Source organism: Jaculus jaculus, chromosome 1, assembly GCF_020740685.1.
Source record: "Jaculus jaculus isolate mJacJac1 chromosome 1, mJacJac1.mat.Y.cur, whole genome shotgun sequence".
NCBI lineage: Eukaryota > Metazoa > Chordata > Mammalia > Rodentia > Dipodidae > Jaculus > Jaculus jaculus.
Window position 1 is genome coordinate 244643306 of NC_059102.1, and position 26980 is coordinate 244670285.

At 46.6% G+C, this 26980-nt stretch overlaps 1 protein-coding gene across 1 annotated transcript in view; it reads right to left on the reverse strand.

Annotated features, from left to right (window-relative positions):
* Nucleotides 1-20892: 20892 nt before the first annotated feature.
* Nucleotides 20893-26980, reverse strand: part of Igfn1 (immunoglobulin like and fibronectin type III domain containing 1) — a 40356-nt gene continuing 34268 nt past the window's right edge. Inside the window, exons 22-25 of the mRNA XM_045142762.1 lie at nt 25649-25844; nt 24611-24910; nt 22802-23128; nt 20893-21005 (exon numbers count right to left, since the gene is read on the reverse strand). Of these exons, the coding sequence (XP_044998697.1) occupies nt 20992-21005; nt 22802-23128; nt 24611-24910; nt 25649-25844 (837 nt within the window). The 3' untranslated portion in view covers nt 20893-20991. The remainder of the gene's footprint in view (nt 21006-22801; nt 23129-24610; nt 24911-25648; nt 25845-26980) is intronic.

Genomic DNA, 26980 nt, shown 5'->3' on the forward strand with positions numbered 1-26980 from the left:
GCCCGCCTCAGTGAAAATGCAACTAGGCTGCCCAATGCAGAGAAGCGGTGTCCCTGGTGGGATGTGAGGGGGTCTAGAAAGGGCTCTGTTCACTCTCTAAAAGGAACCTTGAGTTTCCCCTTAGGGTGGGCAGGAGAAGGACAGGCTTGTGGCCCCCAGCCCTTCTGCCTATTCCAACCCACCCAGCCAGGAGGACACGACTGATTGCTCTGGACGTAAATTTGGAGAATGACTTGCGAGCGGTTATAATTGGGACAGGAACCAGGTTACTCCCTGCTCCAAACTGAGAGCCGGCCATGCAATAACCAAAGGCCAATGCCCACTCCTTCAGGGGCCATCAAGGCCTTTCCTCCTGCGGTTGCCCCATGACCCTTGCCCTGCAGCAATACCGTCTCACCTGTGGCATCGTGAGTCCTGTGGCACCACCTACACCTGTAGCGTGCCCTTCCTTCTTGGCCCATAAGCAGCTCGCTCAGCTCTGCAGACCCGACCTCCTTCACGCTCGCCACTGGCTCTCCACCTTGCTGTCTGTTAGAAAGCTGTATAGGTTCAGTAAGCACGAGTGGGTGGAGACAAGATCCGTTGGGCTTTGCACAACTGTTGAGCTGGGACCATCGCTTCTCAGTTTGCCTTCTTCTCGAGGTTGACATCATGTCCTCAGCCACCTGGTTAAAGAACATGGAGGAGTCTCCAACATGCATTCCCAACCTGGCTCTTCATTCCCTGCCAGGCTTGCCACTGGGAGGGTCCAAATACTCATCAGGCTGTGTGTAAAATGACCTCACCTCTACGCCTCCCTTCAGAGGGGGACACGACTGCCCTTCTCAAGACGCTACCAAATGCCCACTTCTCACAAGCTCCCCTGTCGGGAACGCTAGCCATCCCTAACTAGACCTTGAGGCTGTGCACAGGTGCCACCTTCTCGTGGAAGCCTTTCTTGAGTCCCTAGGCTGAGTTAGGTGTCCCACTGATGCTCTCCTGTGGCTCCCTGGGCGTATTCAAGTGAGCAGTGACTCCACTGTCCTGCAACTTGCTCTGAGCCCCTGGGCTACTCGTGGGCGCAGGTTATGCCTCCGCTGGTGTTTGGCACACACTGAACATCCCGTATGTACTGCTTGAGACCACTGATGAAGTGATGAGTTCAACACTTGGGAAGTCCTGAGGCTTTGAGGCCAGGGGAGGATCTGCAAGAGCAGAAGCAGACTGTCTCCCGTATAGCTGCCCACAGGCTGGCTGCTAACAGCATGGCAGGACAGCCTGGGAGATGCAGGGAAAGATGCACCAGGCATCAATACTGCCCTCAAAGCCTGGCACAGCAGGAAGGACAGAGCCATCATGGAGGGCCCCTAGGTTCATGGTGTTAGGTCTTAGGCAAGGCGTCTTTCCCCCTCTCTCCACAGCTCTGACAGACATTCTACTGGTACTCTATCTCTGACTAAGTTAACCACATTGTAAAGGAAACCGACCGGCATACTACTGTGATTCTGTACTTCTCCCTTCCCCAGAGGAGTTTAGGAGGTCCCCCAGGTAACCGGACCCTAACACCAAGGGCCTTACAGGCTTGAGCCATGGATGTCCAGCTGCACAAACTTTCCCCCCAGTTCCACAGGTCTCGTGCCTCCCCCGCGTCACCCAGTAGCACAGCCCTTTTCTAGCGGTGTGAGTTCCTCCTCTCCTCCCCGAGAAGCCGCAAACTTCCCTGCTCAGCCCACGGCTTCTTTCCCTTTGCTTCAGATTGTAATATTCTCTCCCGGCATTAAATAAATCTTGTGGCTTCAAGAAACAATTCACCTCAGTGTCTTCTTGAATCTGACTTTATAGATAGGATGGCCGCGGGCCACCTCTGGCCTCGCTCATGCCCCTCTCCAGGGGCTGGAGTATCCTCTTTGTCTCCTGGAAGCCAGTTTAGGCCAGAGACCAAGCCAGGCACTTCAGGGCCCCAAGTCCAGGTGAGTCAGCCTCTCTTCTCCAGCAGCACAGCCAGCTGGCCCTGCAGCCACATCCTGGTCTAGAGCACCTGAGGCCACCTGGGATGGAGGGCAGGAGCTGTCCTGCATCAGCTTGGCCAACCCTTCAGCTTCTAGAAGCTCTAACCCCAGCTGGGCCTGAACCATCTGAAGCTTAGCCAGCTCCTGTTCCAAGACTCCAGGAAATGGCTCTGAACCCAATAAAGTAGGAGGTCACTTTCCTAGTGAAAGAGTGTCTTGTGGGCTGGAGAGATGGCTTCGCAGTTAAGGCACTTGTCTGCAAAGCCTAATGAGCAGGGTTCAGTCCCCCAGTACCCACATAAAGAACAAAGTGGTGCATGCATCTGGAGTTTGCAGTGGCTAGAGGCCCTGATGCACCCATTCTCTATGCCTGTCTATCTTCTCTCTCTCCCTCTCTCTCTCTCTCTCTGCTTGCAAATAAATTTAAAAAATGTAATAAAAAGTGTCTTGCACTATTGCTGCACTCCTGATCATTTTTATTTACAAGACCACTTCTACCACTTCCTCCTGCTAGCCTCATGGAGCATATTTTACAAATTTTTAATTCTTAACACTTGTTTTTGTTTTCTTCTTTGGTTTTTGGAGGTAGAGTCTCACTTTAGCCTGGCTGACCTGGAATTTATTATGTAGTCCCAGGCTGGCCTCAAACTCACTGCGATCCTCCTGCCTCTGCCTCTCAAGTGCTGGAATTAAAGGTGTGTGCCACCATGCCCAGCTTATTAATGCTTTTAACACCTTGGAAGGAGTACCGTTTTATGACAAGGAATCCAAGTCTCAGAGAAGTTAAATAACTTGCTTAACATCACACAGCTGATGAATTTTTGAGCTGAGACATTGTCTAGCTCTAAGCTTATAATTTAATTGCCACTTGATCATTATTTATTAAATAGTTAAGTATCTGCTGTATATTAGGCATTATTTCTGACCTGGGAATAGAGCAGTGAACATAAAAGTCGAAAACAAAACGAACAACACAAAAAAATCCTTGCAGAACTTTGATTCTGGTAGGAAATAGATATAAGGCAAACCAGTAAAATAGTATGTCAGATCATGGTGAATGCTTCTAGAAAAGACAAGCCAAGGAAAGGGAAGATAGCACAAGCTTCTGATGTAGGACACTGAGAAATCAAGCTAGAACTGAGCTGGGGGCTGGAGAGATGGCTTAGTGGTTAAATCACTTGCCTACAAAGCCAAAGGGCCCAGGTTTGATTCCCCCGGACCCACATAAGGCAGATACACAAGGGGGCGCACGCATCTGGAGTTCGTCTGCAGTGGCTGGAGGCCCTGGCACACCCATTCTCTCTCTCTCCCTCCCTTTCTCATGTAAATATTAAAAAAAAATTAACTGAGCTGGATGCCACCTCCCTGCTGGTTAGCAGGCACATTGCCAGGAAGTGCTATGCAGTCTGCTGGAGGAGAAAACTCATCAACAGTCTTAACCAGCAGTGGACCATGCAAGCTGCATAACTGGCCACCCATACAAGGGGCACTCACTCGTGCAATAGTGGTGTGTCTGTTGTGGGGGTAACCAACTGCTCTCTGGTTAAGGCCTTCTCCATGGAAGAGAATTCATGCTTGAAACTGAAAACCTAGTCAAAAGCTGGTGGCTGAGAAAGTCACAAACTCAGGGGGGAAGTTGCTGCTACTTTTTGGCTACATGGATACATTATGCCCACTGAATGCACTGAAAAAAGAAAAGCGACACGAGTGTTCAGCACTTAGTGAAACATCTAAATTACACCCTCCGGTGGCTCATGAACGATAGCAGAAGACGTTGCAGAAAGAATGTAAGTGCCTTCTCTCTCTCTCCCTCTATCTGTCTTTCTCTCTGTGTCTGTCGCTCTCAAATAAATAAATTTAAAAAGTTGTTTAAAATTCTCTCTCTCTCCCTCTATCTGTCTTTCTCTCTGTGTCTGTCGCTCTCAAATAAATAAATAAAAATTGTTTAAAAGAATGTAAGAGCCACAGGATGAAGAGGAGTGCTTTGGAGTGCTGTCTCCCAGACAAAAAGACAAAGGTGGCTGTATTCATGAACTCACAGTGCCATCATTATCTGCATAAGACCTGCATAATATTGGGCCCAATGTGTTGTCATGAATGATGAAGGAGGGCAAAAAGAAGACAAAATTAAAAAGAACACACACACACATTTATTTATTTATTTACTTATGGGAGAGGAGATTGAGAATGCGCAGGGGAATGCCAGGACCTCTTGCCACTGCTAACGAACTCCAGACACGTGTGCCGCTTTGTGCGTCTGGCTTTACATGAGTACTGGAGACTCGAATCCAGGTGGGGAGACCTTGCAAACAAATGCCTTTAACTAATGAGCCTTATCCTCAGCCCCCAAGACATCAATTTAGAAGAGGAAATAGTAGGGGGAAAAATGGGGGCTCAGAGAGGGTAGGAGAGGAGGGGCAACAGAGGGTGGCGAGAGAGGGGATCATGTAAATTTTTAAATAAAGTTTTTAGTTGTATTTTTAAAAACAAAGTGGGTAGAGATTACTAGTAGGAGGAAGTTGACATTTTAAATTTATTTATTTATTTATTTGAGAGTGACAGACACAGAGAGAAAGACAGATAGAGGGAGAGAGAGAGAATAGTCACGCCAGGGCTTCCAGCCTCTGCAAACGAACTCCAGACACGTGCGCCCCCTTGTGCATCTGGCTAACGTAGGACCTGGGGAACCGAGCCTCGAACCAGGGTCCTTAGGCTTCACAGGCAAGCATTTAACCGCTAAGCCATCTCTCCAGCCCCAACATTTTAGATTAGGTAGACAGAATCCAACCTAAAGACACTGATTACTTGAAGTCCTCATAAGTTTGTCCTATAGGGACTGGGCATTCCTTGTCTACCACACACTTCACTGAGCCGGCTTTGTTAGCCCTGGGTCCAGAAGGGGGAGCTAATTGTATTTACTGCCATCCGTTTGGCCTTTAGCTTTGTTGCTATGAAGGAATAAACAACAACTCCTGCTGCTGTCAGTTTACAGTCTGCTTTCGCTCATCTTTAATCTTACAACTCGCGAGCTGTCTATTGGAGGATCTTCATCCCAGACTGAACATCCAGGGCCAGTTTATTCTTAATCTAGCCATGGAAGGCCAGTGCCTGGAAATGGATTATAAGCAGCTTGTAGAGTTTTCATTACCGTACTTGAAATCTGCCTCTCTTTAAAAAAATAAATAATTCTTCATTGACTCAGGAATTACTGACCACATTGTTTGTTTGTCTCAGAGGAAGCTGGCATTGATATTCCTATGTCTCAAATGGTACCTTGGGAGGAGGTGGCTTCGGTGGCTCTTTCATCTCCTTTCTGTCTGCCTAGGATCCCGACACACCTGCCATTGTCACTGCAGGGCCAACTAGGCATTTAAGGAAGCCTGGACTGAAGGGGGACATGTTACTGAGGTCCCTATTATCCTTGCTCTTGATACCCACAAGGTCCAGGACCCAGGTTCTGGAATCCACGCTGCCATTAAACTAGCTGTGTGAATGAGACGAAGGCTTTTGGCCTCTGGGCCTAGCGCTACCCTGTAAAAGTGAAGCAATGGGCTGCTTAAGGAGGTGACTCCTAAGTGATGGCTTAGCCTTCCTGTACTTTAAATTAGATTCTTCAATCTCACTCCTGCTGGGCGTGGTGGTACACACTTTTAATCCCAGCACTTGCAAGGTTGAGGTAGGAGGATCACTGTGAGTTTGTGGCCAGCCTGAGTGAATTCTAGGTCAGTCTGAGCTAGAGCAAGACCCTGCCTCGAAAAATGAAATTTACTCCTGAGCTAGAAAGTATTTTACAGCAGATCATGATCAGTGATGATATGAGTGTTAAGCACCCGCAGTAATGCTGATGTGAACTGAAGCTTCAAATGGTTACTCAGCGGGATCCCCTCCCTTCACCAAGTCTGGATATAAAAATTTCCAATCCAGGGCTGGAGAGATGGCTTAGCCATTAAGGTACTTGCCTGCAGAGCCAAAGGACCCAGGTTCAACTCCCCAGTACCCACGTAAGCCAGATACATCTGTAGTTTGTTGGCAGCAGCTGGAGGCCCTGACATGCCCATTCTCTCTCTTTCTCTCTGCCTCTTTCTCCTTCTCTTTCTCAAATAAAAAAATAAATAAAAATAAAAATATTTTTAAAAATAGGCCGGGACTTCCGGTTAAGATGGCGGCGTAGGTACCACGCCAAAGCAGCCTAGGGGGGAAAAAGACCAAAAAAACTCAGCAAAATACACGTTTTTACTAAAAAGTGAGGTGTATAGGAAATTGAGGCGGCAGCGGAGAAGTAGAAGAGTTATAGAGCATCCAGAGCCCGCACAGGCGGGAAAAGCGGCTCCAGCGGCTCAGGCAGCTTGGCCAAACGCCGCAGCCGCGGCGCAGCAGAAAACCGCCAGACCAGCTCGAGCCACAGGAAAAGCCAGGTGCGGGATTTTCCCCTCACACCGCGCTCTCCGCAACTCGGGAAACGTGAGGGGAGAGCAGCAGCGAGCAGGGGAGGAGAAGACCGCGAGTTAGAACACGTGGAGCAGCGAGACAACCAGAGCAGCCGCGGCTCCCTCCCCTCCCCCACCGCCTGAACCCAGCTCCAGCGAACACAGCAGCGGCCCGGGACCGGCCACACCAACTTGGGCTGACAGCGGGACCCAAGCAGGAGCAGAGTTCGGCAGCAACTTCAGCGGCTCCAGCACCGGTACCAGCGGCCCCAGCAGCAGCGGACCCAGGAGCGGCGCGGCGGCAGATCCCGCAGCAGCGGCTTCGGGGGGAGCAGCGGCGGTGGTCACGGGCGGCAGCTTCAGCAGTGGTGGTGGCTCCGGTGGTGGCAGCTATAGGAGCAGCGGAGGCAGCAGCAGCGGCTCGGTTTGCCCTGTAGGAAAAGCAAGTGCCCAGCTCCAGAAATCAGAACAGCAGCCCGACGACCCAGGCAGCAACTTGACTGAGACCAAAATCACCCAAGGTAACTGGGATTGCACCAGGGAAGGGACTCACTTGGTCACAAGCTGACTTGGATACCTCAACAGACCAGAAATCTAAACCTCTTTGTTGATAGAGGATCTGGTCATTATAATAACTACTCTTGCATACATACTCGGGGCTGTTTTTGATTGAATGTGTACAGTGTTTAGTTAAATTTTAGAATCTACCTGTATTTTATTCCACTCAGCCTGCTTGAATACTCCTATAGCAGGGAATCTCAACCCCTAAGAACATCTTTGTAGATACTCTGAGAGTCTTAAGAGCCACACCTAATACCTTAAGGTCCTACCCTGAAAATATATTACATCAAATCAATTGATACAGCTAAGAATACACAGCTAGCTAGAAAATCCAAGCATTAACTTAATCCAAGATGCAAAAATATATACATTATAACACAAGAAACACTAAAAAGCAAGATGATATAAGTCCACCTAAAAGTATTAATGCATCAGAAATGTCCTCCATAGAGAAAGAGTTAGAGGAAATGCCTGAGAAAGAGTTCAAAAGAATAATTATAAATATGTTCAAAGAGGTCAAAGAACACATGAAAACAATCAAGGAAGAAATCAAAGAGGAAATCAAAGGAATCAAAGAAGAGGCAGGACACCAATTTAATGAAATAAAGAAGGCAATACAAGACATAAATAGGGAAATAGAAATAATAAAGAAAAACCAGTCAGAATTACTAGCAATGAAGAACACAGTTAATGAAATAAAAAACTCTGTAGAAAATCTCACCAGTAGGATGGATGAGGGAGAGGACAGAATATCTAAGCTAGAAGACCAGGTGGCAGACCTAATGCAGTCCAACAAAGAGAAAGACAAACTTATAGAAAAGTATGAGTGGGAATTTCAAGATATTCGGGACACTATGAAAAGATCCAATATAAGAATTCAGGGCATAGTAGAAGGAGAAGAACTCCACTCCAGAGGCATAGTAGGCATCTTCAACAAAATCATAGAGGAAAATTTCCCCCAAATTGGGAAAGAGGTGCCAATACAGATACAGGAAGCCTTTAGAACCCCAGCCAGACAAAACCCAGAAAGAACCTCCCCTCGCCATATTATAATCAAACTTCCAAACACACAAACCAAAGAAAAATTATTGAAAGCAGTTAGAGAGAAAAATCAAGTTACCTACAAAAGCAAGCCCATCAGGATTACAGCAGATTACTCAACACAAACTTTTAAAGCCAGAAGGGCTTGGAGTGATATATTCCAAGCTCTGAAAGATAACAACTGTCAACCAAGGTTACTTTATCCTGCAAAGTTATCCATTCAAATAGATGGAGAAATAAAGACATTCCATGACAAAAGCAGGTTAAAGGAGTATTTGAAGACAAAACCAGCTCTACAGAAAATACTTGATAGAATCTTCCATGCTGAACAAAAGGAAAAGCACACATATAAGGAACCTAGAAAAAACAAGCTATACTCAAATACCAGTTAACAGAAGAGAGCACAGGTAGAACCAGTAACACACACACACACACAAAAAAAATGGCAAACATAAATACACACCTTTCAATAATATCTCTTAATATCAACAGTCTCAATGCCCCAATGAAAAGACATAGATTTGCAGACTGGGTTAAAAAGCAGGATCCTACAATTTGTTGTCTCCAAGAAACTCACCTTTCTACAAAGAATAGACACTATCTTAGGGTGAAAGGTTGGAAGACGGTGTTTCAAGCAAATGGGCCTAGAAAACAAGCAGGGGTTGCTATCCTAATATCAGACAGGGTAGACTTTAGTCCGACATTAGTCAAGAAAGATAAGGAAGGTCACCTTATATTGATTAAGGGCACACTCCAACAGGAGGACATTACAATCCTAAACATATATGCACCTAACATGGGGGCTCCCAAATTCATCAAACAAACACTATTAGAACTAAGGTCACAGATAACACCAAACACAGTGGTGGTGGGTGACTTTAACACCCCACTCTCATCAATTGACAGGTCATCCAGGGAAAGAATAAACAGAGAGGCATCTGGACTAAATGAGGTCATAGAAGGAATGGACCTAAGAGATATATACAGGACATTTCATCCAAAGGCTGCAGAATATACATTCTTTTCAGCAGCACATGGAACATTCTCTAAAATAGACCATATATTAGGACATAAAGCAAATCTTAACAAATTCAGGAAAATTGAAATAATTCCTTGCATTCTATCTGACCACAATGGAATTAAACTACAAATCAGTAGCAAGAAAGGCTATAGAGCATACACAAAATCATGGAAACTAAACAATACACTACTAAATGATGAGTGGGTCAATGAAGAAATCAAAAAGGAAATCAAAAAATTTATAGAGTCAAATGATAATGAGAACACAACATACCAAAATCTCTGGGACACAATGAAGGCAGTTCTAAGAGGTAAATTTATAGCCTTAAGTGCCTATATTAAGAAATTAGAAAGGTCGCAAGTAAACGACCTAATGCTTCGCCTTAAAGCCTTGGAAAAAGAAGAACAAGGCAAATCAAAAATTAGTAGACGGGAAGAAATAATAAAGATTAGGGCAGAAATTAATGAAATAGAAACAAAAAGAACAATCCAAAGAATTAATGAAACAAAGAGTTGGTTCTTTGAAAGGATAAACAAGATTGATAAACCCTTAGCAAATCTGACCAAAAGAAAGAGAGAAGAGACACAAATTAATAAAATCAGAGATGAACAAGGTAACATCACAACAGATTCCAGAGAAATTCAAAAAATCATAGGGACATACTACAAAAGCATATACTCCACAAAGTATGAAAATCTGAAAGAAATGGATGATTTCCTTGATCTATACGACCTACCTAAATTAAATCAAAATGAGATTAATCACTTAAATAGAACTATAACAAACATGGAGATCCGAACAGTTATCAATAATCTCCCAACTAAAAAAAGCCCAGGCCCGGATGGATTCACTGCTGAATTTTACCAGACTTTTAAGGAAGAGCTAACACCATTGCTTCTTAAGCTTTTCCAGGAAATAGAAAAAGAAGGAATTCTACCAAACTCCTTCTATGAGGCCAGCATCACCCTGATACCAAAACCAGGCAAAGATAGAACAAAAAAAGAAAATTACAGACCAATCTCCCTCATGAACATAGATGCAAAAATTCTCAACAAAATATTGGCAAACAGAATACAAGAGTATATCAAAAAGATCATTCACCCTGACCAAGTAGGCTTTATCCCAGAGATGCAGGGATGGTTCAACATATGCAAATCTATAAATGTAATACATTACATAAACGGGTTGAAGGACAAAAATCACATGATCATCTCATTAGATGCAGAGAAAGCATTTGACAAAATCCAACATCCCTTCATGATAAAAGTCCTACAGAGACTGGGAATAGAAGGAACATATCTCAATATAATAAAGGCTATTTATGACAAGCCTACAGCCAACATATTACTAAATGGGGAAAAACTGGAAGCTTTTCCACTAAAATCAGGAACAAGACAAGGGTGTCCACTGTCCCCACTTTTATTTAATATAGTTTTGGAAGTCTTAGCCATAGCAATAAGGCAAGAGACACACATAAAAGGGATACAAATTGGAAAGGAAGAAAGCAAGTTATCATTATTTGCAGATGACATGATTCTATACATAAAGGACCCTAGAGACTCTACTAGCAAGCTGTTAGAGCTGATCAAAACCTACAGCAATGTAGCAGGATACAAAATAAATACCCAGAAATCTGTAGCCTTCATATATGCTAACAACAAACACACAGAGGATGAAATCAGAGAATCACTCCCATTCACAATTGCATCAAAAAAAAAAATAAAATACCTTGGAATAAACCTAACCAAGGAAGTAAAGAATCTATACAATGAGAACTTTAAAACACTCAAGCGAGAAATTGCAGAAGACACTAGAAAGTGGAGAAACATCCCTTGTTCCTGGATTGGAAGAATCAATATTGTGAAAATGGCAATCTTACCTAAAGCAATCTACACATTTCATGCAATCCCTATCAAAATTCCAAAGGCTTTCTTCATGGAAATAGAAAAAACAATCCAAAAATTCATTTGGAATCACAAAAAACCTCGAATATCTAAAATAATACTGAGCAACAAAAAAGAGGCTGGTGGTATCACCATACCTGATTTTAACCTATGCTACAGAGCCATAGTAACAAAAACAGCATGGTACTGGCACAAAAACAGACATGTAGATCAGTGGAACAGAATAGAGGACCCAGATGTAAGCCCAAGTAGCTATAGCCACCTGATATTCGATAAAAATGCCAAAAATACTCATTGGAGAAGAGACAGCCTCTTCAGCAAATGGTGTTTTGAAAACTGGATAAATATCTGCAGAAGGATGAAAATAGATTCTTCTCTCTCGCCATACACAAGAATTAAGTCCAAATGGATTAAAGACCTTAACATCAGACCAGAAACTTTGAAACTGCTAGAGGAAAAAGTAGGGGAAACCCTTCAACATATTGGTCTTGGCAAAGACTTTCTGAATACAACCCCAATTGCTCAGGCAATAAAACCACAGATTAACCACTGGGACCTCATGAAATTACAAAGATTTTGCACCGCAAAGGACACAGTGAAAAAAGCAAAGAGGCAACCTACAGAATGGGAAAAAATCTTCGCCAGCTATATATCTGATAGAGGATTAATATCTAGGATATACAAAGAACTCAAAAAGTTAACTAATAAGGAATCAAACAAGCCAATCAAAAAATGGGCTATGGAGCTAAATAGAGAGTTCTCAAAGGAAGAAATACGAATGGCATATAACCATCTAAAAAAATGTTCTACGTCACTAGTCATCAGGGAAATGCAGATTAAAACTACATTGAGATTCCATCTCACTCCTGTCAGATTGGCCACCATCATGAAAACAAATGATCATAAATGTTGGCGGGGATGTGGAAAAAAAGGAATCCTTCTTCACTGCTAGTGGGAATGCAATCTGGTCTAGCCATTGTGGAAAACAGTGTGGAGGTTCCTAAAACAGCTAGAGATTGATTTACCATATGACCCAGCTATAGCGCTCCTAGGCATATATCCAAAGGACTCATCTCATTTCCTTAGAAGTACATGCTCAACCATGTTTATTGCTGCTCAATTTATAATAGCTGGGAAATGGAACCAGCCTAGATGTCCCTCAACAGATGAGTGGATAATGAAGATGTGGTACATTTATACAATGGAGTTCTACTCAGCAGTAAAGAAAAATGAAGTTATGAAATTTGCAGAAAAATGGATGGACCTGGAAAGTATTATACTAAGTCAGGTAACCCAGGCCCAGAAAGCCAAGCGCCACATATTCTCTCTCATATGTGGATCCTAGGTACAGATGACTGGGCTTCTGTGTGAGAATGAAAATACTTAGTAGCAGAGGCCAGTAAGTTGAAAAGGAGACATAAAGGGTGGAGAAAGGAAGGGAGGAGGATACTTAAAAGGATTGTAATGGGGAGGTAATATGATGGAGAATGGAATTTCAAACGGGAAAGTGTGGGGGTGGGGAGGGAGGGAATTACCATGGGATATATTTTATAATCATGAAAAATGTTAATAAAAATTAAAAAAAAAAATAGGCCGGGCGTGGTGGCACATGCCTTTAATCCCAGCACTTGGGAGGCAGAGGTAGGAGGATTGCCATGAGTTCAAGACCATCCTGAGAATACATAGTGAATTCCAGGTCAGCCTGGGCTAGAGTGAGACCCTACCTTGAGAAACCAAAAAGTAAAAACAGCAACAAAAATAATTCCAGTCTAGAGCCAAATGAAACTACAGATGTCCTTTCTGTTCTAAAGACAATCATGCACTTGAAGAGGCAACAGCAGAGCGTGGAGCCAAGTGCGAGGACCATTTCAACCGGAACTGGGTCGCAGCCCAGCTTGTCCCACCCAAGACTCCACCGACCACGGTCTCCCCGACCCTGGTGCTCCTGACACTCAGCACCACCCTAGGCAGGAGCTTTGTGAGGACTTGATGAAAGATGGTTGCCTTAATTCCAATAACAACCTGGGGGTGTCCTTTGCCCTGTCTCAGCTGAGACACCAGACCTCCACCTGGAAGAGACTTGAACAGAAGGCAGGCGCAGCAGGGGGCGGATGACAGAGGACAGCCATGGCAAACTGCAGGGCAATCCTAAACTAACTCAACAGCCGTAAAACTCCCTGTGCCCCCGCGTTTTGGAATAAGAATATCATTGTTAGTACTTCTCCCACATTCGGTAGGAATGTGGGCGAGTTCTCAAAGCCAATATTTACCACCCTAGGCGCCAAATCCTCCTTGGGAGCTGCGGATTTGGTGGCACAGTGTGGTCCATGCCTCGCCTGGAGCTGCGGAGAACAAAATGGGAGCGGACCAGAAGACAGGCGAGTGAGTGCGGGAGAGAAGCAGGTCCACTGTGGGGACAGCACCGTCACCACCCTGCCTCGCTGCTCCCTGAGCTCGGGCCAGACCTTCCTGCAGCTCCTGCCCCATGGCCCCAGCGACCTCAAAGCCTCCAGCTGGCCTGTTGTGGGCAGGAGCCAGGACCAGGGGCGCCCCGAGGTCACAGCCCAGAGCCCTGATGCTTAGCTATTGCTAGGAGGCCAGGCTCCCATCGGCTTCCTGGCTCATCCTCCTGGCAGGTCACAGCGACAACTGACAGCGCCATGCCCAGCGCCCGCCTGGGCTGTAGCCAGGTAGTCAGGGAAGCAGAGCAGCCAGCTCTGGTTGGCTGCTGATGTGCTCCGTCGGCCAATGAGAGCAAAGGGCGGCTTACTATCAGGGGGGGAGGCGAGAGGAAGGGGCGTGGCCAAGAAGGTGGTGGGCGGCTCTTAGCGGGGTTCAACCCGGACTGAAAGGGCAAGGGGTTCAGTGCTCGCGGTGTGATAGGTGGAGCTAGAGCCGTCGTCATTTGCACAAACAGGAATAAAGAAATAACCACAAACCATTTAGAATTTACAACATCCAGAAATAAAACATATGACAAAAATATCAGGGCTGGAGAGGTGGCTTAGTGGTTAAGGCACTTCACTGCAAAGCCAAAGGACCCAGGTTTGACTGCCCAGGACCCACGTAAGCCAGATGCACAAGCTGACTAGAGGCCCTGGTGCACCCATTTTATCTCTCTCTCTCTCTCTCTCTCTCTCTCTCTCTCAAAAATACATCACTGACAATGAGAGAGGTTTTGAAGTGGAAGCCTGTTGTGGCGAGGTCCTTACTGCACTTGGCTCACTGTCCGTGCATTATTTGAGGGCAGTGATAAGGGGACGAAGAATAGTTACAGCAGGGACAAAAGCACAATTTAGATGAATATTTCAACAATCCTCTCTAGTAGCTGAGAGAGCACACAGAGAATCAGTAATGATATATAATACCTGAACAAAGTTATTTTTATTGTTATTTTTATTAACAACTTCCATGATTGTAACCAATATCCCATGGTAATGCCCTCCCTCCCCCACTTTCCCCTTTGAAACTCCACTCTCCATCATGTCCCCTCCCCCTCTCAATCAGTTTCTCTTTTATTTTGAGGTCATGATCTTTTCCTCCTATTGTGATGGTCTTGTGTAGGTAGTGTCAGGCACTGTGAGGTCATGGACATCCAGGCTCTTACATTTTTTCTGCCACCTCTTCCACAATGGACCCTGAGCCTTGGGAGGTGTGATAGAGATGCCTCCTATTTTGGACTCTGACTGCCATTTCATTGCAACTCCCAGTTTCCCAAGAGTTGACCCAGACCACCCATCCCAACTATCACTCTCCTAGAATGACCCAGACCACCTGTCAGATTATCATTTTCCTGTAATGACCCAAGTCTTGAGGCAAGGTGGACTGTTCTGTGATGGAAAAATTCCAGTGCTCCCACCACCCCATAAGTATCCCGAGCCTGTAAGGGAAGTGGCTCTAACCTGCCTGTTCAGAGCCCTTCCCAGGCTTTCCCCAAATAAAGCCTGTCTCTGCTGTCGAACCGAGTCTTCATTTCTTTCCTGCTTTTGCTAACATTTGGTGCCAAACCTGGGATGGGTGCTCAGAGCAGGGAGTCCCTTGCAAACCCAGGGAGCAGTGGGTAGCGGCAGCTTGTCCTGGGCCAACCCCTGGATGCTGGGGTATCCTGGATCTCCACCCTTTCCTCTCTCTCCCTCTCTTTCACCATGGTGAATTGTGTGAGAATTGCAATGCCCTTGGGGAGGGTTGTGAGGCCAAGGCGAAGGCTACTCTTTGGTGGGTTCTCAAAACTTCCAGGTGGCTACAGCAAATCTCCTCCAAAAGACCAGTAGGGTAATTCTCCTGCCTTAAAGTTTTCTTTCTCCCCTCTTCTCAGCTCCAGCCACAGAGAGGCCATTTGCCATATCCATTGGATCACCCAACAATGGACCATCACCAAGGAGGTGATGAGTCAACTTCTATCTGTCTTTCTTCCTATGGTACCTAGATGGAGCTGGCTCCCTTTGACTTGGTCAGAAGCAATTGCTCGGGGACACCTGTTTTCCTTTTGAGCCTCCTGCCTTCTCCAAGATTTCTGGCCTTTGTCTTCAGATCAGATCCTCAAGACAGATGCCCCAGCACTTCTTACCCTCCATGGGTTCCCAAATTTCAGAACCTCCCCTGGCCTCCTCACTTGGCTGTCTCCTGGCTAATCTTAACATCCCAGCCTAAAAGAAGACATAAAGCCCAAGAAGCTCATTTTTTACTGCTATATAGTTTGGCCACAATACAAATTGAACAATGGTTCCCAATGGCCTAAAATGGTGCATTTGATTTCCAAATTACCTTTTTTTCTTTTTTTTGAGGTAGCGTCTTGCCCTAGCTCAGGTTGACCTGGAATTCACAATGTAGTCTCAGGATGACCTCGAATGATCCTCTTACCTCTGCCTCCCAAGTGCTGGAAGTAAAGGCATGTGCCACCACTCCCAGCCCTTCTTACATTTTTGTTTTTGTTTGTGTTTGTGTTTGTGTTCTTCAAGGTAGGGTCTCTCTCTAGCTCAGGCTGACCTGGAATTTACTGTGTAATCTCATGGTGGCCTCGAACTCACATCAATCCTCCTAGTTCTGCCTCCCCAAGTGCTGGGATTAAACGGCCGGCTCAGATTTCCAAAATTTGAAAGATCTTCATAACTTCATTAACAAGAATAGCAACTGGCAAGAAGTCACCCAGATTCAGGCATTCTTCTACCCCTGATCTCTTCCTTCTCTGTCAATTCTGCTTCCTACCCACTCTTCCTCCTGGGGAACAATCATCTCTTCATCCCATTAAACAGTTTCTATTAGTCACCTACCTTGCCCCAGCCCAAAGAGATGACCACAGTCCTCCTACACCATGCCACTGCAAATGACAATCTCCCATTCCTCCCCCTACCCTCAGTGCAGTCCTAATTGCAGTTAATTTTGCTTAACCTGTTTCTGTTCAAAGAGCAGCTGTTGGGCTGGAGAGATGGCTTAGTGGTTAAGCACTTGCCTGTGAAGCCTAAGGACCCAGTTTCGATTCCCCAGGCCCCATGTAAGCAAGATGCACATGGTAGTACATGCATCTGAAGTTCGTTTGTAATGGCTAGAGGCCCTGGTGTACCCATTCTCTCTCTCTCCCTCCCCCCTCCATCTCTCTGTCTTAAATAAATAAAGCAACTGTTAAACTGGCCTTTAAGAATGGCCTCTACACTGTTCTTACTGCTAGCCTGACAACCAGCCCCAGGTTGATGGTGACAAACACGGTGATCAATCAAAATCTATCAAAACAGATGTCCAGAGGGTTCAGAGAACTCAACACTAAATTAGGCTGCCAACAGGTCTGCCATGGCTCAGGGAGGGGATGGAAGAGGGGATAGAAAGATTGTAAGAGCCACAGAGTACCTAGGAATATCCTGAGGCACGGTCCCACACTACCCCACAGGGATGGACTGAGGTCTTCATGATCCCACAGTGAATACCATAACCCCACTGAAGAGGGTCTCTAGGGTAATGGGAGCTGGAGGAAGGGGATAAAAGAGATAACCAGTTATAATTAATATAAAATAAAAATTAATATAAAAAAGAATGTCCTCCAGCCCATTCCCTGGATCTCACTGGTTTCCTCTTTTGGATTTTAAACCTTGGATATAATTTATGTGTCACCTACAAATGTCATGTCATATACAAGAAAATTCATGTAGATATATATTGACCAGATCATAATGGCTAATAAATTTAATATGATCTAGGAGTTCCTTTGGCAATGGCTCTGATAAGTGTAAATCTCCTGAAGAGCTGCCTCCCTGCCTCTTCGGCATCATCTATAGCTGACTCTAGGAGACAGCCTCTCAGCCACACGGGGCAACAGCCTGCCAGGAGCACGAGGTGCAAAGTGAAGCTTGGCAAATGAGAAACCAAAGGCCCGAGGCTCCTGAAAGACATGCCTGTGTTACTAGAACGTCAATGATGGACTGCAACGACTGTGGAGAAGTAAATGTCACCAGTCCAGAGCCATAACATGTGGGGGCTATATTTATTAGCCTTTTCACTTATTTATTTGAGTGAGAGAAAGAGGCAGATAGTTAGTAGCAGAACTGGACTTCAAAGCCTTAAATTCCTACTCAGATTCCATTCACTTGACCAGGGACTCACATGGGAAGGAATGAAAAAAAAAAAAAATCCCAGGCTGGAGAGATGGCTTAGTGGTTAAGCGCTTGCCTGTGAAGCCAAAGGACCCCGGTTTGAGGCTCGGTTCCCCAGGTCCCACGTTAGCCAGATGCACAAGGGGGCGCACGCGTCTGGAGTTCGTTTGCAGAGGCTGGAAGCCCTGGTGCGCCCATTCTCTCTCTCTCTGTCTTTCTCTCTGTGTCTGTTGCTCTCAAATAAATAAATAATTAAAAAAATTTAAAAAATCCCTTGATGACTTGTTGGTCTCATGTTCCTCCTCAAGTATTGAGGACTGCTAACCCTTCCCGGGGACTCCCAACCTTGCTCTGTCCCCCCAACTCCAGAGCAGGCCACCACTCCCATGACGTGGATACAAAGGCAGGAAGGAGCTTTGTATGCAGTGGTGGGTGCCCACAGGACACACCCTCTTGCAAATTAGAGCCAGTAACATTTCCCTCTGGCATTTGATCAAAGTGCCATGGTAGCTACATAGGTCACCCGGAATTGTTCAAACAATCATTCAAGGCAGCCATTCAGCACCATTTGTGTTTTCCTCCCTCCACCCATTGCCCACCTTCGCTGGCCATCCCCTTGCCACCTTTCAGGAGTAAGGGTGCTTGTTTAGGGAGGCCCACTGAGATCCTCAGTGGACCATTCTCTCCTCCTTGGAGCTCCTTGGGGGTCTCACAGTGCCCGTCTGAGAGTGTGCATCACCTGTCACCATGCATCGTGGCTCTTGAATCCAATGCCATGGGTCTCGAAGGCAGGTCATGGTGATGTCTCCCTCCATTGCGTGAGTTCAGGGCTCATGTGGACATGTCTCCATGGCACTGTGTGTGGGGTGGGGTGGGATGTTTTGGTTTGCTCCCTCTTCTGTGAGTCCTTTCACTTCAAGCTATGCCTCCCGTGCCCTGTGCTTTGCCCGGCTTTAAGAGGGCTGCTCTGAGTGGGGAGGGGGCCACTGTGCACACAGCGTCCTGACCATGAGTAAACCGAATATGTCCCACACTTAGAGTCTCTCTGTGTAGCCCAGGACAATGCTAGTGGCGGCTTGCAACTCATGCCCAGTCTATGGGTGCCTATAGCGGACAGATTGAGTCTGGGGTTGGTCCTGACCACTGGTTCACGGGCATGAGCTAGATGGAAAGAGGAGGCTCACCTTTCTCCATGTGGAATAGAGTCAGAGTACACAGGCCTTCCTGGAGGCCTGGGGAGCCTTTGGGGACCTAAACAAAGGGCCAAGACAGCAGGTGGATCTGGTGAGTCTCCTTATGAGGAAAACAAGGTGCAATGCATGCGTTTAACTTATTAGCTGAAAGGTTTCCCCAGTCTCCTGCCTCTGGTTATGGCTGAATCCAGTACTCACTGCAATCCACTTGCCACTTGTCTGCTTCCTGGGCTGGGAGAGCTGTGGGGCTCAGCCTTCACAGATAAACTAAGCTATATGGATGGGTGATCCAGCTCCCTGCAGAGGCCAGCCCTCGCCTGCAGATGTGGTGAGGCCAAGGTTAGAGGAGGTACACAACACGTCTGACTGAACCTAATATGGAGGCACATCTCCTGTCCCGTGGCCTCCCCAGTGAGACGTTGTAAGGCGTATCCCCCAGCTAACCTTTCTGCATCTTACTGCATCAATTCAGATAGGTACCTTTCATATGAAAGAACAGTGAACAGATGAAAACTATCTGATATACCATGCAAGCAAGCCCCTGCTCCACACGCACGGACATGTCTCATAAAGCCAACTCAGGGTTGTGTTTTGGCCTTGTGTCTCCTTGGAAGGCTGGCCCCCTCCCACTTTAGAAGGGCTAAATGGTTTCTCCTCTCAGAAAAGGCAGCCCATGGTCACTGGTAACCCCGCTGTGGAGCCCCCTCCCTGCTTCAGAAATCACAGACTCTAGGCTTATCTCTCCCTACTCCAGGCCCTGTAACCCAAATAGCACTTTTGTGAAGTGGCCCATCTAGGCTGAGGTGTCAAGCCTCTGTCTCTTATTTCTAAGAACTCTCTTTTTGTCCTTTAGCCTGCTACAGTGACAAGGCAGACACTGAGAAATCCCAAAGAATATCATTTTTGAAGCTCCCTGGGAGAAGATTACAATAAGTCATAGCTTGTCTGTGCAAAGGCGTTCTGATCCATCCTCCTGCCTCTAGGGGACACTCTTGACCTATTTTGAGTGGACAATTATCTCTCCATTTCAGAAAGCTCATTTCAGACACATGTCATCCACTCCCAGGAAGGTACTTTTGGCATCCGTCCCCCACTCTGAGACATCCCCCATCCTTCCTGCACCTGCCAAGAACCCAGGTGCAAGGAGAGACCATGGCGAGCAGACGCCAAACAGATCAGACCATGTTCTCTCTTGTCAGGTGACCTGCGGACCTGGTTGTCAACATTCTGGGAGAGGGTAGGCTTGGCCTTCCCCAGGATTCTCCTTCTCTGGCCCCTGTAGACTCCAGAACATTTTCTGGGCGTCCTGAACTGTAGAACCCAGTGTAGGGCCTGAAGTGTAGGGTGGGAGATCTATGGAGGGCTGGCACACACAGTGATGCTTCCAGGAAAGGAACCCGGGACATGGCGCAGTGGAGCTGTGGAGCCGAGGAAGCGCCTCTATCAAGCCTTGAGCGAGAGTAAAATCTCTGGGCTCGGTGGTCTCTTCCATCCTCTCTGATGGCAGGGTTCTCCCGATCCCAGACTATTCATGACTCCAGGAAGGGACAAGGATATTGTCCTAGGCTTAGTGGCCCTGCGCTTCCCACACACATGACATCTGGGAGGCGCCTAGCTCTGTTGTTCCCAGGGTTTCGGTGGGAAGCCCGGGACAGGAGGAAAGCGCACAGAGACTCTCACCCTCCATGGCTTTCCTGTTCCACTTCAGGAGAGCCCGACTCTGAGCCATTCGCCTCCTCCCACTGTGAACCCTGTACAAAGCCTTTGCTTTGGGATCTTTCCTACTCACCAGCCCCAAGTTAATCTGCAAAGAATTCACCTCTCTTAGTCTGCTGTTTTAATCAAGAACGTACAGAGAGCATCCAACACACATACCCTTGATGCCCTCCTCCTCAGCCAGGTCCTCTGACCTCCCTTACTCTCCACTCCCTGAGGTCACAGCAGGCTTGGCTCCCACCTCAAGGGCAGTTCTCTCTGGATCTCCTTCCAGAGGTACAGAAAAAAAAGGTAACCCCACAATCAGGGTCGTGCTGAGTGTGACCCAGCTTGAGATCACTCCCTTCACCCTTCTATTTCTTCCCCAAAGACTCCAGGCCCTCCTGGCCAAGGCTTGCCAGGAGCCTCTTGCTTCTGTCTTCTCGAGGCTCTGGACATGGCCTCCTTCACTCGGATCTGGCTCCCCAGGCCTGCATAGGTGTCAGGAGCAAAGCTTCAGAGATCTGTCATCCATCCAGTGACTTTGGGGTGGGGCAGGATCATTCCAGGTAAGGCGGGTTTAGGAGCTGGGTTCTGCAAGACACGGGATATTCCAGCTGGCCTAGGTGGGACAGCTGTCCCTCCCCCGCCTGCTCCACAGTGAAGACAAGAACATGGAGTTAGTTCTGCAGGCTTTGCAGCACAGGACACGGCCTCAAGCCCAAAGCCAGCACATCTTTTCAGAGTTTGGGCAAAGTCCTTTCATGGCCCTGCGGGCAGCCATTACCCTCATCCGACACTCCTTTCTTTCTACACCTGTTGGTCAGCATACATGCCATAAAGAAATGCTCTGAGGGGGGAGGAAGGGTACTACCATGGGATATTGTTTTATAATCGTGGAAGTTGTTAATAAAAAAAGTTTTGGAAGAAAAAAATAGGAGCTGTGGTCTGGAGAGATGGCTTAGCAGTTAAGGCACTTGCCTATGAAGCCTAAGAACCCATGTTCTACTTTCCAGAGCCCACAATAGCCAGACACACAAAGGTGAGTCAAGTGCAAGGTCGCACATGCCCACTTGGTGGCACAGTGTCTGGAGTTTGATCTCAGTGGCTGAGGCTCTGGAGTGCCAATTCTCTCTCACACTTGCGCTATCTAAAAATTAAAAAAAAAAATAGGAGCTGGGAGATGGCTTGGCAGTTAAAGGCATTTTGCTTACAAAGCCTTCTAGCCCAAGTTTAGTTCCCAAGCCACCCTTGTAAAAACAGTAGTTTTTATAAAAAGTAGTACATGTGTCTGGTGTTTGTTTGCAGTGCAAGAGACCTTGGTGTACACACATACACTAACTAAAATTTTAACATAAAATAAAAATGAGATTAAAAAAATGTCTTTTTTTAAAAAAAGCTCTGAGCCAGGTATGGTGGTGCACACCTTTAATCCCAGCATTGGGGAGGCAGAGGTAGGAGGATCACTGAGAGTTTAAGGACAGCCTGAGACTACATAGTGAATTCCAGGTCAGTCTGGACTAAAGAGAGATCCTATCTTGAAAAATCACACACACACACACACACACACACAGAGAGAGAGAGAGAGAGAGAGAGAGAGAGAGAGAGAGAGAGAGAGACGGAGAGAGTGAGCTCTGGTCTAGTACTAAAGGGCCATTTTTGCACAAAGTTCAATTCTAATTAACTAAAAATGCCTAGGGGCTATTTTTGCTATTCATACCATAAGCCGTTTTAAGTACTATTAGGAGAAGATATTTTCTTATTAACATCTATTATTTGCCTTTCTGAAAGGAGCCCACCAATGACTGAAGAGCATGATCTTTCAGGCACTGAATGTCCCCATCTGAGTCTAAAAAGATACACATAGCCAGGTGTGGTGGCGCACGCCTTTAATCCCAGGACTCGGGAGGCAGAGGTAGGAGGATCGCCATGAGTTCGAGGCCACCCTGAGACTCCATAGTAAATTCCAGGTCAGCCAAGCTACAATGAGATTCTACCTCAAAAATTAAAAAAAAATTAATTAATAAAATAATAAAATAAATAAATCAAAATTAAAAGAAAATCAGACACACAGAAGAAGCCTCCCACATCTCACCCTGAGCACATGCAAGCCACACTGGGGCATGCACATTGGCTTTTAAGTGAATAGCTCCTCATCTCGCCTAAACGCCTCATTCTACAAGGAGCAAAACCAAGCTTCAAGAGGCCAGGTAAAATAAGTACCAGTTCCCATAGAGGCATGCAGAGAATCCCAGACTCCTGACCCCAGCTAAGTCACTCAAATGCAGACAGGCCCTTGAGGATTTCCTGAAGCTGTATGGGCAGCTCCTCTGGCTCTCTTTCCTGTGTTCCTGCCCACTTGACCCCTGGGCTAGGACAGCCACCATTACCTGTGACAATGAGAGTGGCCGTGCTGACAGCCTGGCCCAATCGGTTCTCGGCCACTGCCTTGTACTCTCCACTGTCCTTAGGGGACACGCTGGGGATGATCAGGGAGCAGACGCCCAGCATGTCAGTGCTGTACATCGCGGGGTCTCCTTCCAGGCTCTGGTCGTTCTTGAACCAGGTGACTCGGGGCTGGGGTGAGCCCTGCACGGCACAGGTCATGCGGCACTCACAGCCCTCAGGCAGGAGGTGAGCCCTCAGGCCCACCAGGAACCGGGGTTTCTGGCTCAGGTCGGGCTCCCGGTAGGTTGGAGACTTCACTGTGAACTTGCCTGTGGTAAATCCCGGGACAGGAAGAAGTAAGGTCAGAAAGTGAGTGAGGGTGGCCTGACTGGAGCCCAAGACTGGAAAGATCACGGTACCTCCCAGGCATGCCCTGAGCCATTCACCATATCTTAGCTGGACAGTTTGACTCATTGTTTTCATTCTTGGTCTAAAATTCTTTTTGGATTTTTTTTTATACGAAGCTAACACCTATTTACTGTGGACAAATCCGAACACACAGAGCATCAAAAGGAATAAGAATAAAATCCAGCCACAGTCTACCTATAGATGACTGTGGCTAACATTTTCATATTTTATCGAAACAAAATGATTCAGCTGTTTGCTTAGTCTTTTCTCTGATGGCCTCTTTAAAGGTCCACATCTATTGGCTATAAAAAATACTTTGGGGCTGAAGAGATGGCTTAGCGGTTAAGGCGTTTGCCTGCAAAGCCAAAGGATCCCTGTTCAATTCTCCAGGACCCGCGTGAGCCAGATGCACAAGGGGGCACAAGCATTTGGAGTTCCTTTTCAGGGGCTGGAGGCCCTGGCACACCCATTTTTTCTCTCTCTCTCTCCTTCTTTCCTCTCTACCTCTTTCTCTCTCTCAAATAAATAAATAATATATATTTTAAAAAGTACTTTGCTTTCAGAGAAATGTTACAGTTTCTTAACTCCTCACCACTTAAAAAAAAAAATATTTTATGGGGCTGGAGAGATGGCTTAGTGGTTAAGCACTTGCCTGTGAAGCCTAAGGACCCCGGTTCAAGGCTCAATTCCCCAGGACCCATGTTAGCCAGAGGCACTAGGGAACACATGCATCTGGAATTCGTCTGCAGTGGCTGGAAGCCCTGGTGTGCCCATTCTCTCTCTCTCTCTCTGCCCTCTTTCTCTGTCCGTCACTCTCAAATAAATAAATAAAAAATAAACTTAAAAAATATTTTATGGGGGAGGGAGGTTATTACCATGGGATATTTTTAATAATCATGGAAAATGTTAATAAAAATTGAGAATAACAAAGAAAAAAGAAAAAAATATTTTATTTATTTACTTGAGAGAGAAAGAGACAGAGACAAAGAGAATGGGTGCATCAGGGCCTCTAGCCACTGCAAACAAACTCCAGATTCATGAAGCCCCTTGTGCACCTGGCTTACATGGGTCCTGGAGGATCGAACTGGGATCCTTTGGCTTTGAAGGCAAACACCTTAACCGCTAAGCCATCTCTCCAGCCCTCTTCACCACTCTTAAGAATGTACCCAGAGATTCCCAGGCATCTTAACAACCACAGCTCTATTTGTTCAGCTGACTGAGGTAGGGTCTGCCCTGAATTGGACACAGAGAGTATCAGTAGTGGTGGGCACTAGACAGAAGGAGGGAGGACGGCGTTGGCTCTGGTTGGACTGGAGTGTTCCCCAGTCATGACTGCCACAGATACCCCATCTTACTCACTGGCCAACCCAGGGCTCAATGCCTCCCTCCCGGGGGACCCTCACCTCGCCGCCGGGGGATGCACCAGGGCTGGCTTGTATCTGAGGGATTGCTGCTTCCCAGTTCGTTCTTGGCCACCACCCTGAAGTGGTACTCCTGGCCAGGGAGGACACCCAGGAGTGTGAAGCGGTTGGTATGGACACGGTTGGCCACCTCGTGCCAGGTGCCATGGGAGGAGGAGCGCATCAGCACCGTGTAATGCAGAGGGGTGCCCTGGGCCTCATCTGGAGAGGGCTCCCACTGGACCGTCACTGTCCCCGGCACATTCTCCTGCAGGCAGATGGGCCCGGGCGCCTGTGGGCACGCTGCAGGAGAAAAGACAAGGCCTCCTGTTGTGGGAGAGCCAGCACAGCTCCTGCCCTCTTCTGGAGGCCCTGTGGAATGCAGCGCTGCCAGGCAGGTAACAAGTGCACGGTTATCTCTAGGGGGTAGAAACCCTTTCCCAAAGAATACTGTTTTGAACATTTTTATTTATTGATTTACTTGAGGGGAGGGTAGAGGGAGAGAAAGAGAGTGGGCGCACCAGGGCCTCTAGCCACTGCACATGAACTCCAGACACACGTGCCAACTTGTGTATCTGGCTTACGTGGGTACTAGGGAATTGAACCTGGGTCCTTAGGCTTCACAGACAAGCTCCTTAGCCACTAAGCCATCGCTGCAGCCTTTTCTTTTTGTTTGTTTTATGAGACAGGCTCTCACTGTAATTCAGACTGGCCTTGACTCTCTCCTGCCTCAGCCTCTCAAATGCTGGGCTTACAAGGCATGTGCCGCGACCTGGCTCCCCCCAAAAAAGTTCTAACTCACGTTAGGTTTTCAGGTAAAATGAGACAGAGCACAGGCAGCGGCTTTCACAAAGTCAGGAATTACAGACAGCCCCCCTGTTAGGGGCTCTCCTTCCGCCCTGCTTCCTTTGTGTATTCAAGTGCATAGGAAGGGCGGATACTGTGGTCATCTCGAACATTCAGCCCTGGTAGAAGGACCCAAACCCAGGCCAGATGACACCTCCATGCCTTGACGAGGGCTCGCAGCTGAGCCGGCCTCACCTGCTACAGTAATGGTGAAGCTATAGGCAGCCTCCTCCCCCCGCAGACCCCTCAGCACCACGGTGTAGCGGCCACGGTCCGAGAGGCTGGCGGCAGGAATCAGAAGCTGAGTGAGGCCATCCTTCGTAGTGGTCACACTTCTTCTAGGCAAGGGCAAGCCATCCTTCAGCCAGGTCACCTCAGGCATAGGGTTAGCCTGAGAAACCAGAGTGATGACAAGTTGAAGAGAAGTTTCTTTTTCTTTAAAAAAAAAAAAAAGAAGAAGAAGAAGAAGAAAGAGCAGGGAGTGGTGGCACACGCCTTTAATCCCAGCACTCAGGAGGCAGAGGTAGGAGGATCGCCATGAGTTCAAGGCCACCCTGAGACTACAGAGTGAATTCCAGGTCAGCCTGAGCTACAGTGAAACCCTACCTCAAAAATAAATAAAAATGTAGCAGTATCTTAAGGAATAGATCTATAACAAACATGGAGATCCGAACAGTTATCAATAATCTCCTAACTAAAAAAAGCCCAGGCCCGGATGGATTCACTGCTGAATTTTACCAGACTTTTAAGGAAGAGCTAACACCATTGCTTCTTAAGCTTTTCCAGGAAATAGAAAAAGAAGGAATTCTACCAAACTCCTTCTATGAGGCCAGCATCACCCTAATACCAAAACCAGGCAAAGATAGAACAAAAAAAGAAAATTACAGACCAATCTCCCTCATGAACATAGATGCAAAAATTCTCAACAAAATATTGGCAAACAGAATACAAGAGTATATCAAAAAGATCATTCACCCTGACCAAGTAGGCTTTATCCCAGAGATGCAGGGATGGTTCAACATATGCAAATCTATAAATGTAACACATTACATAAACGGGTTGAAGGACAAAAATCACATGATCATCTCATTAGATGCAGAGAAAGCATTTGACAAAATCCAACATCCCTTCATGATAAAAGTCCTACAGAGACTGGGAATAGAAGGAACATATCTCAATATAATAAAGGCTATTTATGACGAGCCTACAGCCAACATATTACTAAATGGGGAAAAACTGGAAGCTTTTCCACTAAAATCAGGAACAAGACAAGGGTGTCCACTGTCCCCACTTCTATTTAATATAGTTTTGGAAGTCTTGGCTATAGCAATAAGGCAAGAGACACACATAAAAGGGATACAAATTGGAAAGGAAGAAATCAAGTTATCATTATTTGCAGATGACATGATTCTATACATAAAGGACCCTAAAGAGTCTACTAGCAAGCTGTTAGAGCTGATCAAAACCTACAGCAATGTAGCAGGATACAAAATAAATACACAGAAATCAGTAGCCTTCATATATGCT